Source organism: Pieris napi, chromosome 10 (assembly GCF_905475465.1).
Source record: "Pieris napi chromosome 10, ilPieNapi1.2, whole genome shotgun sequence".
In the NCBI taxonomy this organism is placed as follows: domain Eukaryota; kingdom Metazoa; phylum Arthropoda; class Insecta; order Lepidoptera; family Pieridae; genus Pieris; species Pieris napi.
The window spans coordinates 7,493,466-7,510,719 of record NC_062243.1 but is presented as its reverse complement, the minus strand read 5'-3'; the positions used below and the strand labels follow the sequence as shown (position 1 = coordinate 7,510,719).

At 33.7% G+C, this 17,254-nt stretch overlaps 1 protein-coding gene across 1 annotated transcript; it reads right to left on the bottom strand.

Moving 5' to 3' along the window:
- Positions 1 to 416: 416 nt before the first annotated feature.
- Positions 417 to 15,775, bottom strand: LOC125053099. Its single transcript, XM_047654311.1, has 8 exons — positions 15,553 to 15,775; positions 5,747 to 5,857; positions 4,757 to 4,865; positions 4,139 to 4,281; positions 3,031 to 3,117; positions 2,115 to 2,197; positions 1,603 to 1,719; positions 417 to 566 (listed from the first exon to the last, which is right to left on the bottom strand). The coding sequence occupies exons 1-8, from the start codon at positions 15,773 to 15,775 to the stop codon at positions 447 to 449; spliced, it is 993 nt and encodes a 330-aa protein (XP_047510267.1). The 3' UTR covers positions 417 to 446.
- Positions 15,776 to 17,254: the final 1,479 nt, after the last annotated feature.

The following is a 17,254-nucleotide window of genomic DNA, read 5'->3' as shown; positions in this document are numbered from 1 at the left end:
TTTGAGGAGTTTTGCGTGCTGACATCAGCTTATGTCATTTTTGATGGGACATTGGCGCGCAGAATACATTCCTTGATGTCATTTTGACACGACGGGATTTTGCGCGCTGACTACAGACTACCTCACATGCTTTCTTTTCCATTCGGGTGCTTGGAAGCGACGGCCGTGTGATAGATAATCTTCTACTGAATTGTTTTCTAAATTAAGAACCCTTCTGATCGTCAAGAATATATTATCGTGGGTTTTTACAGATAAAATGTACCAGTCCTATATTGCTTTTTGTATAAGGAATAGTTAGAATAGGAATTCGTATTGGAATTTGGATATGTGTATATCCTGGGCCTAGTTATGTAAGAGTTGAGACCTTAGTTAAGTAATAGAATTATGAGAGGAATTTATGTATTTGTAATGCATAAAATAACTGTTTTGATTTACACATATTTACATTATTTTTCGTATCTGGCCACAATAAGATCTGTGGCAGCTTTAAACCAATTGAGGTATGGATAGATGTCCAAAAATCTAACTGGTCCTCTGCAACTTGGGCCACGTAAACCAAAGCCAATCTGTAAATAAATATCAAACGTCAAGTATTCTAGAATTATGAAGTCTTTAACTTCAAAATGGATAATTACAGCAGGCGATAACAAAAAGACGAGTATACATTACACAACTGCTATGTAAAATATGTAATATGTGGTGGAATGGGTAAATGGTGCAGTGCAGGAGCAGTGTTGGTCTGTGGCTTCAGCGTGCGACACTCATCCCCGAGGTCGTAAGTTCGAACCCTGGCTGCCAATAGACGTTCTGTATATGTGCGCATTCAACATTCGAACGGTGAAGGAAAACATCTTGAGGAAACTGGCTAGTCTTAATAAAAGTCTACGGCATGTGTCAGGCACAGGAGGCTGATCACCTATCTGCCTTTTAGATTGACTAAATATGATCATGAAACAGATACTGAAATCAGACCCTTAAAAGGTGGTAGTGCCACTGGTTTTTTAAAAGTGTAATTTTTTTTTAAAGACAATTCACACCAATTGACCTAGTCCCATGCTAAGCTGGTGAAGCTTGTGTTATGGGTACTAGGCAACGGATATACATACATATTATTATAGATAGATAGATATAAATATATATTTAAACACCCAAGACCTAAGCACAACACCAAATGCTCATCACATCGATGTTCGTCTCAGCCGGGGATCGAACCAGGGACCCATCGATTCGCAGTCAGGGGTACTAACCACTAGACCAATGAGTCGTCAAAAATGTAAATGGTAATAAATTCGTTAATAGGACCTCAATAAAAGTTATTTTCATATTTTACATAACAGTATTTTTAGTTATTGCCGGCTAAGGTTATCCATTTTTTATTTTTAAGAATTATAGAATAAGTACAAAGTATCAGAAACTGGTTTTGTTTCAAATTTATGTTAAATGTTTTTTAAATTATGGAATCACAGGTACACGAGTTCTATACTGTATTTTTATGTACCAAATTCTTGTAGGAAATATTTTTTTTTAATCAAAGTAGACTATATTCGTTATTACTGCGCCACTGTTTAAACGCTAAAATGTATGAAACTCATGATTACATACCAAAGTCCATGTACCGGTTGAATTCGAGGCGAAGACCATTCCATTCTCCCAATTACAATTTTTTGTATTATTCATTGCAAAACCACATTGATATTGCGGCAAGGATTCTTGTGCTAACTGAAATTTTACAATGTTACGGCTGTCGCTAGAACTGCACATTATAATAATGCAAGGCGCTGCTTCAATAAATTAAAAAAAAAAAAACAGTCGCTCTACAACCTCTTTAGGTCTGGGCCTCAGATTTCTGAATCTGTTTCATGATCATTTTTTTCAATCTTATAGGCAAGTAGGTGATCAGCCTCCTGACACACGCCGTCGACTTTTAAATGCGCACATAGAAAGAAAGTCCATTGGTGCACAGCCGGGAGTCGAACCTACGACCTCAGGGATAAGAGTCGCACGCTGAAGCCACTAGGCCAACACTGCTCAATAAATATCAAACATTTCATTAATATATTTTGTCAAAAACGATAAAGTATTAAGTATAACTATTTCTGAGTTAACATACATACATTGGCTCTATTGTAAAACTCCTCACATAATGGTCGGGTGATATATTGCATTTTGAATACAACTTTCTCCAATAATTTATTTTCTGAAACAATATTTTAGGAATTAATAATCAAATTTTTTCTCCTAATCTCTCGGAATTCACTTTAAGAGAAATAGTGACTACACACATTGACTATAAAATATCAATATAATCAGCTGCCGAGAGAGAGAGATAGGGGAGTCCGGAGAAATGGACTTCTGTTATTCCAAATTAAAATATAGATTTTTTATTTCGGAATTATTATTTACGAGGGCAACACTGTACATACATTGATTAAGGGTTGGACTTTAAAATCGATCGCCCGAATTTGATGTTACTGATTATGCAGAAGTCTCGGGGAACCTTGATTGGAACACCTCCAAGTGATTTTGTCTGCCGGAAATGCGTCTAAGTATTTAAAAAAAATTTAAAGTTTTGTGTAATGTGTGGAAATTGTAAACAAATGTAAACAATCCGACATTTTCTACTTTTCTATTGGTTATAAGAGATGTGACATTCTCGGTAAATTAATCGATTGTTTGTAGCATGAAAAATCGATGAATAAAAATAATCGATTTTTGTATTCGAATTTAATATTAAAAATAATTGAAAATCATTACTAATGGCATCCGCGAACTTCGTTTCGCATTAATATGATTTTTTACTAACCGTTTTAGTAACTACATACCAACATAAGGAATATTTTGCTATGCTACCCCATAGAGAGAAAAATCTAAGTAAATAAAACGATATTTTTTATTTTCTTCCAATTATCAAGAATTAAAGGAATAACTATAAAAAAAATAAACGAATTCCAGCCGTCTAAGAGTTCTGCGCTTAGCAACATAGTTTGCGATTCCTTTTTATTTTTATAGATAATTAACATATAAACATACCATCGGTATAACCCAGCGCATACAAATCCGTTGACGTATTGTACATATAGTTTGGCCAACATATGGGTTTAAAATTTCGATTTTTGTCTGAAAACATTAGGGCATCACAATCTTACTTTAATATCAGGTTTTCATTATTGAGAAAGCCTCTCAGAATATTACTTTTCTCGCTTCGATGAATTTTGGAACTTTTTTTATATGCACTTTTATCTTTTTTTAATTTTCCATTTTCTCTTCAATCTTTAAATGCATTTTCGGGGATCATTCTTAGCGATTGATATCGTAGGATGTAAAATTGCAATGGATTTGTTTAAAAGGAATAACAATTGAGCGTCGTCACATTGATCTTAATATTCTTAAAATATTAATACATTTTTTATCTCAATAATTAAATAAATTTATATAAGATTTATCTCAATAATTAAATAAATTTCTATGTTCTACTAAACATAAGACTACCGTAACATTGGTAATATTTGACACCAATTGGTTCGACTCCCAAGGAACTCTATAATTTCAAAAAGTGATTTGACGGTTGAAAGTGAAGAGCGGTTCGAATCGTCGACGACCAATCGCTTCCCGCGCTGCCTGATCTCTTGGGGTTTCGTAGAGTGTGTTTTGAGGAGTTGTTTGCTGAGTTGAGTTTCATCATCGGACGTCGAGGCACAATACGAAATTCCACCCTATCACATCGACGTCTGTCGTTCCACAACTGACCGTTTTTAAGGCAGTTTTGGTCGCGCACCGGAACCAATTCGGAGGGTCTTTCCAGAAACGAGCGTAACAATTCTTAAAAGGACAGCAGCGCTCTCTCTTAACGTAGCCCTCTGGCATCGAGTGTCCAATGGCGGCGGGTATCACTTAACATAAATAGCATCCAGTCCGTTTACCCCCTGGTCTATAAAAAATATCATATTTTCTATTACTACTGCTCGCACTTCCCTGAAATAAATAATATGTCCCTGCCTTTCAGAATTAAAGTATTTTGATAAATAGCATTAAAGTTTTACTTAGTTTTACATATAGCAGTAAAAGTCGAAGGTTCAACTGACAAAAATCCTGAACTTTTGTTTGCTAACACTAAAAGAAGACAGAGGTTTAATCTTACCATGAAAAATATTTACAATTAATTCCAATAACGCGATAGAATTATATGTTTCAAATTCGTACTCAGGATGTGTCATCACGTCGTTGATTCTGTAGTAGACCGGTGTTTTATTCGTTGTTATAAACATCGCCTTGCTATCAGTTCTATATGAGAATATAACAGATATTAAATATTTCAAGTGGTACGTAATACATGGTTACTCATGTCACATAACAGGTACAGCATGTAATTCTACTCCCGTAGAAACAACACTGTTCTCACTCTATTACTTCCAATAGCGACAGCGATACCGAATCCCGATTTTTTTATGCAACTTCGATAGACTTATTCTTATTCAATGTCCGCCGATATCGTGACCGTACCGTACGCGATCGTAAACCGCGCGGTACAAAAACTCATGTAAGGGCCAAGATTGGACTGAACATTGTTGCCAAATAATAATAACAACATTAATTTCAGCTCTTTTATATCCATTCATCCATGTGTAGTCACAACAATTTTATTGAACGCTTACAATGCATTACATCTAGTCATTTATGCATGAAATCTCATGTGCGATAGCATTTTTTGTTTTTGTTTTTCTAGATTTTCAGGGTATAGAAACTATTTATGACATACTTAAGAACGTGTTTAGACACTCTGTTGACATCCCCCGAATTGGCTATAGCGAAGTTTGTCTTCACTAATAGTATACCAGTTACAGCTGTTTGGAATAATGTGCCTTTATCTGTAAATAAATCAATCAATCAATATTATCGTCGTTTTGTAACTTTTAGGTCTAGACATGGGAGCTCTGCATTTTCTAGGCACAACAATCAAAGCCCAGATTTCTTCTCTTTCTTTCAGCAGAGCATACATGCCTGTTTTATAATAATTGCGATATGGTCACATCCTGGTCACATCCACTAAAAAGTTTTTTTTTTCGAAAATGGGCTGAGCATTAATTGTTTTGCCTTTATATTTAAAAGATCGAATAGATACGGCGGAGTTCTTATTTCTGTGCAATACAGTTTATTTAAAAAAAAATTAAGAAAAATGCTAGTTATTTTGGTTTTTCTCTGGTGATGGTGCTCTGCTGGTAAGCACTCTGTTAACTTCACAGACTCCACTGAAGCTGCGTATCTGGAGCAACGAAAGGGATTGTCCCTTTCGTTAACATTTAATGTTTAACACATTACACAAACAAAACTTTAAATCAATTAAATAATTTAAATGTTAAAACACTTTTGAACTTTAAATTATTTTCTCCGTACAGTTCTACACTCTCAAATTGATGTTTGAAGTTTGTTGATTTTGAAGTTTCAGATGATATTAACATGTTTAAATGTGTCTTTGCTATGAATGTATTATTAAATTTTTATCTAGCACATATTAGTAAAAAAAAAATTTGAATACAATTCTGTAAGCGTCTTATCCGCGACTCGGCTCAGCCTGGACTTCAATTCAATTCAATTCTCTTAGTTTACTTAAGAAAACCTGGCACGTTGGGCACAACCCGGTAAATGGTCATAATGAAGGCCCTATTTATGTCGTTAGTTAGTTAAGTCAATACTTTAAAGCATTTTAATATCAGTTACAGTTTCTTTAGGATTATCGTAAACAACTAACGTATATGTACTCGTAGAACTCCCAGCCAGGGCAAGTTGCCATTTTCGCCAACATTTCCTTCGTTTAAGGCAACATTTGATTTGTCACAGCTTGTATCACTTTTTGAAATAGCTAGATAATAACATAAAATTAAATATTATACAATTTAAAGTAAAAAAATTCACAAAAATTATTTGTACCGAAATCACTCAAGAAGTAAACGAAAATGAAGTTATTATTCAATTTCATTGTCTAAAGATTAAATTTTTTATGACGCGTATTAAGTAAGCTTGCTGACGACTAGATTGTTTATATTTTAACGTGAACATTGTTTTTTAATTATTATTTAGACTTCTAAAGATCGAGAGTCTCTGAGGCTGTTATGATTATTAATTAAACTTAGAGTGAAAATCGTTTTATCTCGTGTATAGTCTCATGATAATAAGTAAGGTGAAAAAGTAATAATTACGTATGGCAATGACAGTAACTTCAAATAATAGTGAAGGATTTAATGGCTGTTATTACACATTCACACACACACTAACGCACACATAGTCCACCATTCGTACAATAAACGTATGTATATATTTATTTATTACCATACAACTTACGAAAGAGATATGGTACAAAATAAACAATTTTGACTTTGAATTAGAATGTCTGAACCATTGAAAAAAAAAATAATAATAATGACAAAAAAAATGCAATTTCTACGCTAAGATTTTATTACTCCGCACTGCGGATATTCATACTCATTCGCTTATATATATGTATATACTATATATATATATGTTTGTTCATAAACCTACTGTATAGTTTCTTTTTGTGTTGTGTATAACTGTTTCATTTTATGTTTTTAGTTAGCGAAAAGTTTAATGTTAGTATTCTGAGATTGAATTCACGTCGATTTATAGCGATCGTAAATAGTGTTTGTTATCGGTGATGAATTTAAAAGAAAACAGAATACTAGACGGGCTCGGATTACTTGACTTGGAGACAGCTGCTTTATTCCACTTGGAACCACTATAATTTTGAATATCTATTATAGTATCCTCAAAATGTAGCAGTTTTGGTCTAGTGGCTTCAGCGTGCGACTCTCATTCTTGAGGTCGTAGGTTCGAACACCGGCTATGCACCAATGGACTTTATTTATTTAATTCACACTCGCTCGTAAGGTGAAGGAAAACATCGTGAGGAAACCAGCCTTAAAACGACGTAACGAAGCACAGAAAGCTGATAAACTACTTACCTATTAGAAAAAACAAATGTAAAGAAACAGGGACAGAAATCTGAGGGCCTAAGATATGACTGATCGACACAGAATTGATTTATTTTTATATATCATTTCAATTAAATATGCTCACTTTTTATGAGCTTATGAATATTTTGTTGATTACTTCAAGATATTCCATAAATCTCACACACAAATAGTCATATAATTAGATATAGTTCTAGAACACACAGAATAAGATTTATTGATTTATTTTACAAAAAGTAAACTACCCTAGTCTAAAGACCTTTAAAACGTGGTCATAAGATGTACCTAATTTTTTTTATTCTGTTTGGATAAGGTAAATAAATAGTATAAAGTTTATCAAGCTCTTTTACACTCTTCAAGATGTAGCTCAACCCACGAAGGCGGTTTTCAATTTATCGGGTATTTTTTACATTTAGTTAAGCGTATATTAAAGTGCAAAGTGCAAGATAGTCCCTAATTTAGTAGACGTGCAAGCGATAGTCAGTGCGGTCCTCATTACTCGAATACTTGCTTTTGTTTCACGAAACTTGTTACTTTGCGAACAAGAAACCCTTTGAAGATCATTCGTATTATGTCAAATCGTAGAAAATAGACACCTAATCCAACTAGAAAAAGACCAACCTTCAACCTTTTTGAAGCAGCAATTTTGGATAAGCTAGAGGAGGCCTTTTTCCGATGGGGTATTAAAGGAGTTAAGATAACTAATAACAAGATTTTTTTTTGCATATAACATATTTATACTGTACTAGCAGACCAGACAGACGTTGTCCTGCACGATATTTCAAGTAATTAGTATATTAAACAAAGTATGAAAGTACCGACTGCAGCGCCAACCGCATACAAAAAAATCATTCAAATCAACCGCTTAGGAGTTCAGTGACACGTGACGTACAGTAGAACTATATGTACAAAGATATTGTTAACAATTTTAAAGATTGGAAAAAACGGGCTTTTTTTTAAATAAATACGAAAACATTTATTGCGAACAAGTATGCGATTGTATGTAATAGTTTGAAATTAAAAGGAATGGTAAAAGATTTAAAAACCCATTTACCCATTTATCTGTATTCTACATATTATACGTGAATAAATTCAATAGTAGGACAATTTTTAACTTAACTTAAGATACAGTACAGTTCCTGAACCTATAATAGTACCCTCATAAATAGTATTTAAATAGGAATAAGTCTATACAATATTTGGTTGCTAAAAACTTTGCCTTATTTTTTCATAAAGGTGTGAAGTTTTATTATAAATAAAAAAATAATAGATTTAATCAACAATTCTTTAAAAGATGAGACATTGATAATAATTGATATGTTACTGTTATGCGAGGTCATTCACCCGACAACTTTTGATTTGAGGAAATTTTAAAATTAGAATGCACATCACAGCAGGTGTTATAGTAACCATATACGCGATTTTTAACAAGACTTTATTATGAAACTTGAATTGTGCGTGACTGTACTTATAACAGTTATAGTAAATTATAGACTCAAGAGTTTTAAATGTATTAAATGTTTGTCTGTCTGGCTGTAGTAGTAACTATTCCATGGGTATCTCCGGACTTGTTTCCAAAGTGGTATTTGTGTCTCAAAAATGGCTATAACTAATAAGATAATCGCACTGTAATCTATGTAATATAGTTTTAAGTGAGTCGGACTTAGAGTACAGTTTAAAATCAGTATGGCTTATAGTGTAAGGTTGTTCGAATGCATTTTAATTGGTTATTAGCAGAGCAAAGTAGACGTAGAATTGATTTTTCTAAATTGTATCTGCATAAAGACACAATTTAACATTTCCATCTAGCCTAACTTAATACAAATAAGTTATATAAAACTAACCCATTTTTCAAAAAGGATATATAACATAAGAAAGTGTGCAATAACACTACTTACACTCTATTAAAGACACTCAGTTCTAGTTTACTATTTTTTAACCACTGCCTGTATTCACTTTGATTAGTGATTAGTGCAGGTGATTAGTGATTAGGAGAAAACAAGTGTGACAAGAGCAGTGTGTTCTATTTTTTTGCGAGTGAACTGCGAGTAGTGACGTCGCGTGCGCCCTCCCTTCCCCTTCACTTGCAGCGTGCCTTCCACAACAACACGAATCAAACGACAACTAAATTTACTTAACAGAGCCACTAAACAATGATTGGACACTACTTGCACCAAACACCCGCACCAATCATCCTCAATTACTAATCACTTGCACTCGCACTCGCACAAATTAAATAGAATACAGGCCTTAACGTGCACTGACACAAATCGAATGGTTTTGTCCTTTTCAAGACGTAGAATAGAAAAAAAAATCTTGATCACGGCGTTTTACCTTTCCTCATTGTACTTTTAGAGTAGTCTGAATCCTTCAAGTCCAAGAACTAGTGCGCTTGGTCGATAACTGAAGAAATTCCACCAGCCCTTTGTTCTTAATCTGGCACCTTAGTTCTGTTGGTGCACCCATTCCGTACCTATCTATATTTTTATATGGCTTAGTGATTCCTCACATTTTGCTATTTCAATGCAATTATTCTACTGATGGTGTTATTCTGTGGCTAGCTAATAGCATATAATGGTTATTATGTGAACATACCACAAACTGGTGATTATATCGTGAATTATTGCCTATGCTAGCCAGTACTGAAATAAAGTGTAGTAATTTATCCCTTATAAATTAAATTCGGTTTCACACATACAATCATAAATCACTCTCCATTCCTGTATCCTATGTAAATAATATACATCTTCTCTTATGGTCAAACTGAATTATATAATAACAGAAAAAAAACTTTTGTCTTCATATTAATACATTTTCACTTATAATACGATGAATGACGAATGACGAATGACGAATGACGACTTTATTTGTTTGCAGGGAACCTTGAGGGAAATGCCAGATAATGTTGAAGCTCGTGTGGTATTCGGGGGATTATTTTTCCGACCCAAATGTCGGCCAATAGAATTGCACCATGAGACGAAATGTACAGTTAACAAATAAGAATTTCATAATGAATAAAACAACTACTTAATACTTTTCTTGAAGCAACTACCAGAGAAAATTTTCAAAAAATTATCAGTATAATACCATGTAGGTTGTACCACGTGACGTCGAATGGTGCAATTCTATTGGTCGACATTTGGGTCGGAAAAATAATCAACATTATTTTTTCGTTATGTCAACGTATCAACAATTTGCATTCTAAAGCATTCGCCCAACCAATTGCAGATAGCGATCACGGCCCTGCTGAACCTAAATGTCTAGATTCTTAACTAAATTGCATATTGTTGTGTCTATCTAGCTTAAAGCTATTTATACGCGTGCGATTTAGTAGCTCTTTTTAACGTTATATCATATTTTCATGATGTGGTATTTATATTTAAAACATCTGAGAAAGCGCTTACCTTAAATAAGTTTAGGTTACATCTCATGTTTGAGTTAGGTTTCAAATCTAAAAGCTAAAATTCTTGTAGTACTAAAAGCAGTTAATCTAGTAATATCAATCAAATAAATTACAAACTTATATTACTTACAAAAATATAAACGGTATATTCGTCTTGAAGTGTCATTAAAAAAATTTGTGGCGCCTTTTTAGGTCTGGGCCTCAGATTTCTCACACTAGGTGATCAGACTACTGTGCCTGACACACGCCGTCGACATTTTGGGTCTAAGGCAAGCCGGTTTCCTCACGATTTTTTCCTTCACCGTTCGAGCGAATGTAAAATGCGCTGGTAGACAGAAAGACCGTTGGTGCACAACCGGGGATCGAACCTACGATCTCAGGGATGAGAGTCGCACGCTGAAGCCACTAAAAATAATTATAATTTCTCTGGACCTACATTTTTTGTTTTTTTTAATTCAAATAAGTAGACGAATGAACCTAGTAAACCAACTCTACCTAGTACCAAAATCTAGTATCAAGTAAATTAAGGACGCTCTGTGCGCTACTAAATCGCTTTGAAAATTTAACCGTAATGTACTATTGAACTAAAATTGTAACAGTGTGAGTTTTGAAATAGTCTCGTTACAATGCGACTAAAAACTCGTACATGAGTAAAAGCTTTCATTAAACAATTTCCTTACTCGACTTAATTTGACATAAATGTATGTGAAATCATTAATATTTATTAGTTTAGACCACACTGGCGCTAGGACCACACTTTCTTTAAGCCATGAATACCAATAATACTATACGAATAGTATTTGATAGAAGTTGGTTTAGACTCTCAAAAAACAACTCTCTAAAAAATATGTTGCTAAGCGCATAATTTCGAAGTCGGCTGGACCAACGGTAATTATTTTAAATTTATTTCTGAACTCTGAGGATAAAAACCTTTATGAAGATAATAATTTCACGGAAAATATAAAAAATCTGATTTATTCCGGAAAAGCCAACACTATGGGGTAGGGTAGCATACCAAAATCTTCCATATGTTGGTATGTAGCTAAAAATCATATTAAGGCGAAGCGAAGTTCGCGGGGGCAGCTAGGTAATAAAAGAAATTTATACTCACAAAAAACGAACAATAGACCATCAAGAATCGAATTTCAAATATATCGAACAAACAAAACTGAATGGTTATGCTCAACCACGTTAATTATGATATCATACATCAACCCTACAATAGTATTAAATCGTTAAAATCAAAGGCGGGTCTCTGTGGCCGGAGATAAATAAAAATAATTCATACAAATGGATCGTATTATTACCACATTATTCAAAATCTCAGCCCTCAAAGGAAGTATTAAGTGTCAAACATATTAGTTACGAGTTTGGGTGCTGTGCGTGCGTCCATTAAATCACGACACGTGATTTTTTTAAATTAAATTAATTATCCCTTTTTCACTACTATGCAGGCTAAGAAAATTGTAAATTCTTTTTATATATGTAAACTTGTATGATAATTTTAAATAATTAGTAATTAGCTTGAAAATAATGTGATTTAAAAATTAATCATCTTAATATTGTAGTTTTACCAAGTATACTAAAAATACATTCTCATAGTGCAGTAGTGCAAATATACTGAATGACAGTAAGATGAATAGACAAGAGGACAAGAAGTGTCGCGGCCGTCGCGCCCATATTATATCATGAAGATATTTCCGGAGTAGACGCCAAACAAAAGGAAATAAATTAAAAGAAAATTAAAACAGATTTAAAAAGTTTGATCCCTGTGGTGGTGTACCTTAAACGCTGGCAGCATTTCCTCGCTGTATTGCGATACTTATTCATTGAAAAAAGCACCAGCTTTGGGGTCACCGGTACTATTTACCAGGCGGCAACTTAAATCTTTAATTAGCGCCTGTGCACTTGAACCCCACGGCTCAAGATTCTCTACTCCAAAGGGAACATAATCGAAGTTGAAAGAATGACTCTTATATTAGGTACTTAGCTTCTCTGCCACATACTTGCCTGAACGCGTGTTAAGTTGGCTATTAGGGGTCCTATATATTAAACAAAAATTACAGCATCGCAGTAATGTATTTGCACTACACTTTCGCTTACCTATATACCTATATAGTACATACTTGTTTAGAATGTCTGTTTTGGTTATACATATATCTTGGACCTAATGGGGCTTCGTGGAGTTAAGGCGGGAAAAATAGTTATTATTTTAATAATATTTGTTATTGGGGATGAGATTATTTATCGTAAATTAAATTAGTAAATTTAGACCAAAAATTTACCGAAATACCTATTTAATTAAACACTCTAATTCTAAATCCTATTAAATTCCATCTAAAAGATATTAATTCGAATGTCTTCGGGCGTTCTTGAAGTTAGATTAATAATAATTAGAGCTCTAACCTTCAAACAGTTTATCTTTACCATTTCCATCAAAAGCCGTAGTGTAATGAAAACATGCACTAACAACAATAGGTCATTGAAATATACTCCAAGACCAACATGGGTGTCCTGTCCCCTTCAAAATCTAATCACCACTTACAATGTACCTGCTCCAGATTATCATTGAATATCTCCATCGAGCTTCAAGTGTACTGATTATGAGTAAAGCTGGATGAACTACTTCGGAATTTCTGAATGAATTTAAAGAGATATTTTTAAGCAGATTGAAAGGTGTTCCTAATAGAAATGGACTTACTTTGATAGAAATGAGTTGTGTATGTTTTACTTGTATGTTTTAAAGAGATCAATATGAGCAATAATGATCATTAGTAGAAAGACTATCTTCGGTACTAAAGGTGTACACGTAGGTATCGCTAGGCCGCCACTATGTGTAGCCAGATGCGAAGAGAAGAGCTACCATACTAATTCTTAAAAAGCCGGCTACGCACTTGCGAGCCTTCTGACAGTGTGAGTTTCCATGGGGATCAATCAACATCAGGAACCTCCTGCCCGTTTGCCCCCTATTATATAAAACAATATATAAGGCAATTTGTGCGTAATGTTATATATACCCATACTATGTCATGCTATATTGATAACCTTTGCCTATATAATACGCTAGGTAATCAAACGGAAGGCTTATGAATATACCAAGCTGGATCGGAGGCAGTCGATTCCCAATCCTTAACATATACATACAATATACATACTTTAAATATACATGTCTATTTTCTTTATTTCAAAATTTAAATAATTTTTTACACTTATCCGGTTGAGGCGAAGTGCCTCTTTTTAAATATTTGTTATTGCAGGTAATAGTGAGTTGTACTTACTAAAACTGCATATATTTCTTTGAATATTCGTGAAACTGACGCGATTATTTAGTATACAAGTTTTCGCTTGTTTGTAAATAGTTAAACAATAGGACGCTTCGTGTCGCGTGTCTGTCATTGGACTATCTATGGATGCTCTTGCAATAAAAAAACAAATGCCACGCGGTTTTTCGTTTGGTGGAACTTACTTTATGAGCTAATTTTACTGTTACACTTAGGTAAGGTTTAAAAACGGGACTTATGAACTATGGCTGCCGTATTGCAAAATCCAATAAATTTTTGTCATACTGTTATAACTCCTCAATGCATCCTATATTGCTGACATACCCTGTGTTATATCCTTGTCATCATTTCTTTCCATGCATCAACAACCTTACATTCCCATCAAGTCAGTCGATCTCCTAACTCTTATCCGAGCAGACGTGCTCTTATTTTGTTCTTCTTTCTTTGTATATTATAATCTAAGTTAATATACCTATATTGAAATCATTGTATCTTTTTTTAAAAAGATCCCAAGTAAATTTCCGCGTAACAGTACGGTAGTTAGACTTAGTCACAGTCTTAGTAATGTTTCTGAATCTTACCCTAAAGTACACACTAATCAAAATGTCTTTATAGAAGCTTATTTAGTTTTAACATTTAAACAAGGCTACGGAAAATGTTAGTCAACAAAATGCGGTATTATCTCTAAAAGGCTGTATCGATTTTTCAACACGATGTCGATAAAATTTTTGACCCGTTTTATTCTAGTAATAGTTCTTTTGTATCTTCAGTGTTTTTTTTATCCATTATGTCCTGTGGGTAGATGTCGTAAACATGTCATCGGGACGATTATAGAATTCCAAGGAACTTTAGAGTCTAGGAGCTTGTCTTTTCATTCTTTTGGTTTTAGAAAAAAATACAGAAATAAAGATTAGGTTACATTTTTGATACTCGTGAAAGATTTATTATAATATCATTTATTCATTATAATAATAATTTATTTTATGGGGGGAGAATCTAAACTTCACTTATTCTGCAACACATAATGGCGTGCACGCTGTCTTAAAAGGTAGAATTTTTTATAGAAGTTATATATTATATTATATTACAATATGAGTCATATAATCAATTTTTATAATATGTTATCACATTATTGAATTTTATTAATACGTTATCAAATTAATATTAATTATGCTTCACTCAAATAATCAATCATAGAATAATATTTTTTTCCAAAAGTAGTATATTAATTATGTCATAGTTAGCTCTTAGGCTAATCAGGCTAGAGATCATGTTAAACCTTTCGATATTGTTAACCGTGATTTATTGAGACTACACGCTTAACGTATTTTATTTTCGTGGATTTTGCTAAGATATTACTATCAGAAGATTTCATACAATTCATAGTATTAATGCCATATCAACCTGCGTTTACGATAAGCAATATTAATGACAAAAGCTCCAGAAATCCATCACACTAAGGTAAAAACTAAAGTACGTTCACATAGCTAAAATATTTGTATATTATTATTTTAACTACCTTCGATTAGGCTAGATAACATTAAGCAATTGGTGACAGGAGAAAAGGGAAATCTCAACAATGATATAGAAAATCTGCAATACAAATGTTTCACAAGAGAACCCAACACTACCCTATTATCATAGGTTTCTAATAAAATTTATCTATTAAAATACATAACATATCCTTCGTATCTTTCTTTAATACCAAATGGAATCTATAAGATACCACCCTAAGCTTTCTTTAATGATTCATCTGTCTGATGGATTTTGAATGAATATTGCAACATCGCTATCAAGCCTATCTACGTAATATATTGACTTTGTTTTGTTTGTTTATTAAAAACAAAAGCCCTTTTTCAAGATCTCAGATTCTTTAATTTTTCACAGTTTCCCAAGGCTAAATTAGTCTCCAAAAAGCTTGGTATGCTCAGTAAGGCGACATGGTACTTTACTCCGGGTAAGGGTAAATTCGGCCCCACATGGAGTACTGTTCTCACCTCTTGTCGGGAGCGTACGAAGTGTACGTGGCAAATAGGCGACGACCCTGCTCTTTCCGATTGGCTAAATCCTTTATCTTTATATATTTTATCTTCTACCACATTTATCATGGGGAGTTCTCTGAAGAATTGTTCGGACTAATACCCGCGGCTGAATTCCAACATCGTACGTTAAGGCAGAATGCAAATTCCATACTTTCCACTTTGACACCTGGCGTTCCACAACACTGCGCTTTGAAAAGCACTTTCAGCTGCGCACCACCTCTTTGTGAAACCAGATGCCCGTAGAAGTATTTTCGACTCGATACGACTTAGAGGCCTTCAAGAAAACAGCGTAACATTCACTGAAAAGTTGGCAACACATCCGCTAACCCTGGCGTTGTAGTTCAGCTCGTTTTTCTCCAGGCCCCTAAAAACGTGAAATCAGTATTACTGATTTCCCACGTTGGTGTGATGGTAGATATTTTTAGTCATCAAAACATGTCATGATACAACACTGAAACAATTTATCCCCAAGGTTATATTCAATAAAACATCTAGTGCATCATTACGCCAATAGATCATTTCAAAATTATCGATCTATAGATCATTAAAGCGTCATCGAGTCAACGTGATCATAATTTCTAAACTACGTATCATTATTCGTGTTTTATTGCGCACACTGGTGATAAATTGCATTGGATTATTTTAATACTATTAATACTAAGAAATGAGTCAGTAATAGCTTTGTTTGTACACATTTAACATAGTAATTTTAAGGTTAATATTTTTGATATGAGACCATAATTCACTAGCAGAACGATTATAAAATCTTTTTAATTTAGATTTATTATTTATGATTATTTATGTTAGGGAATAATGATGAGAGTAATTTTTTACTCTCTATATTCTGAATTTCAATTAAGGCATGAATGAAACTTCTGAAAGTCTGCGCCTGGATTGCGCTATTGGTCGGATGCTCGGCTGGCTCAGATACGCTGGATCGACAGAGTAAAGGAGGACCTGCTGCAACTACTGCGGGGAAGTAGCACATCATAGGGTGCGGTGGATGTTTCTCGTTTCAGAGTGAACTTGCAAATACACCCATTGTTGAATCCAGTCTTGTTTTGGTCTATCAGTGCGAAAAACATTCTCACATTCCAAAATAGTAATAAACTGCTACTCCTAAGGATGTTAGAATAATGAAGGTCCTATACAGATCTGACCCATACTACCTCTCTTACTCACAGTTTCGCAGAGTTGTCATTTATACTTTCGATTCTTAAATCACATATTTATTTGAAAGAATTCTGTTAATATGCTGTGATGCCTGTTAAAGGGTGTGCAATTATGTTTTATTTTATTTCTGTTTATTTCTAGATGTAAGAATTGATTGTAATTCCCAATAGCAAAGATTTTTGCAAAACCTTTCAATTAATGTTACTAATTAATGTTACGATAGTACTTACCAAATTGAGTGAAGTTGACAGTGAATCTGTGGTGAAATCATTTCAACATTGGTACTTTGCTTTTTTAAAGTACTTGCAATTTGGCCAAATTTGTCTCTTAGTTGGCGGTAAGAGAACAAAGCCTCGAATGCAAAAGGTTATT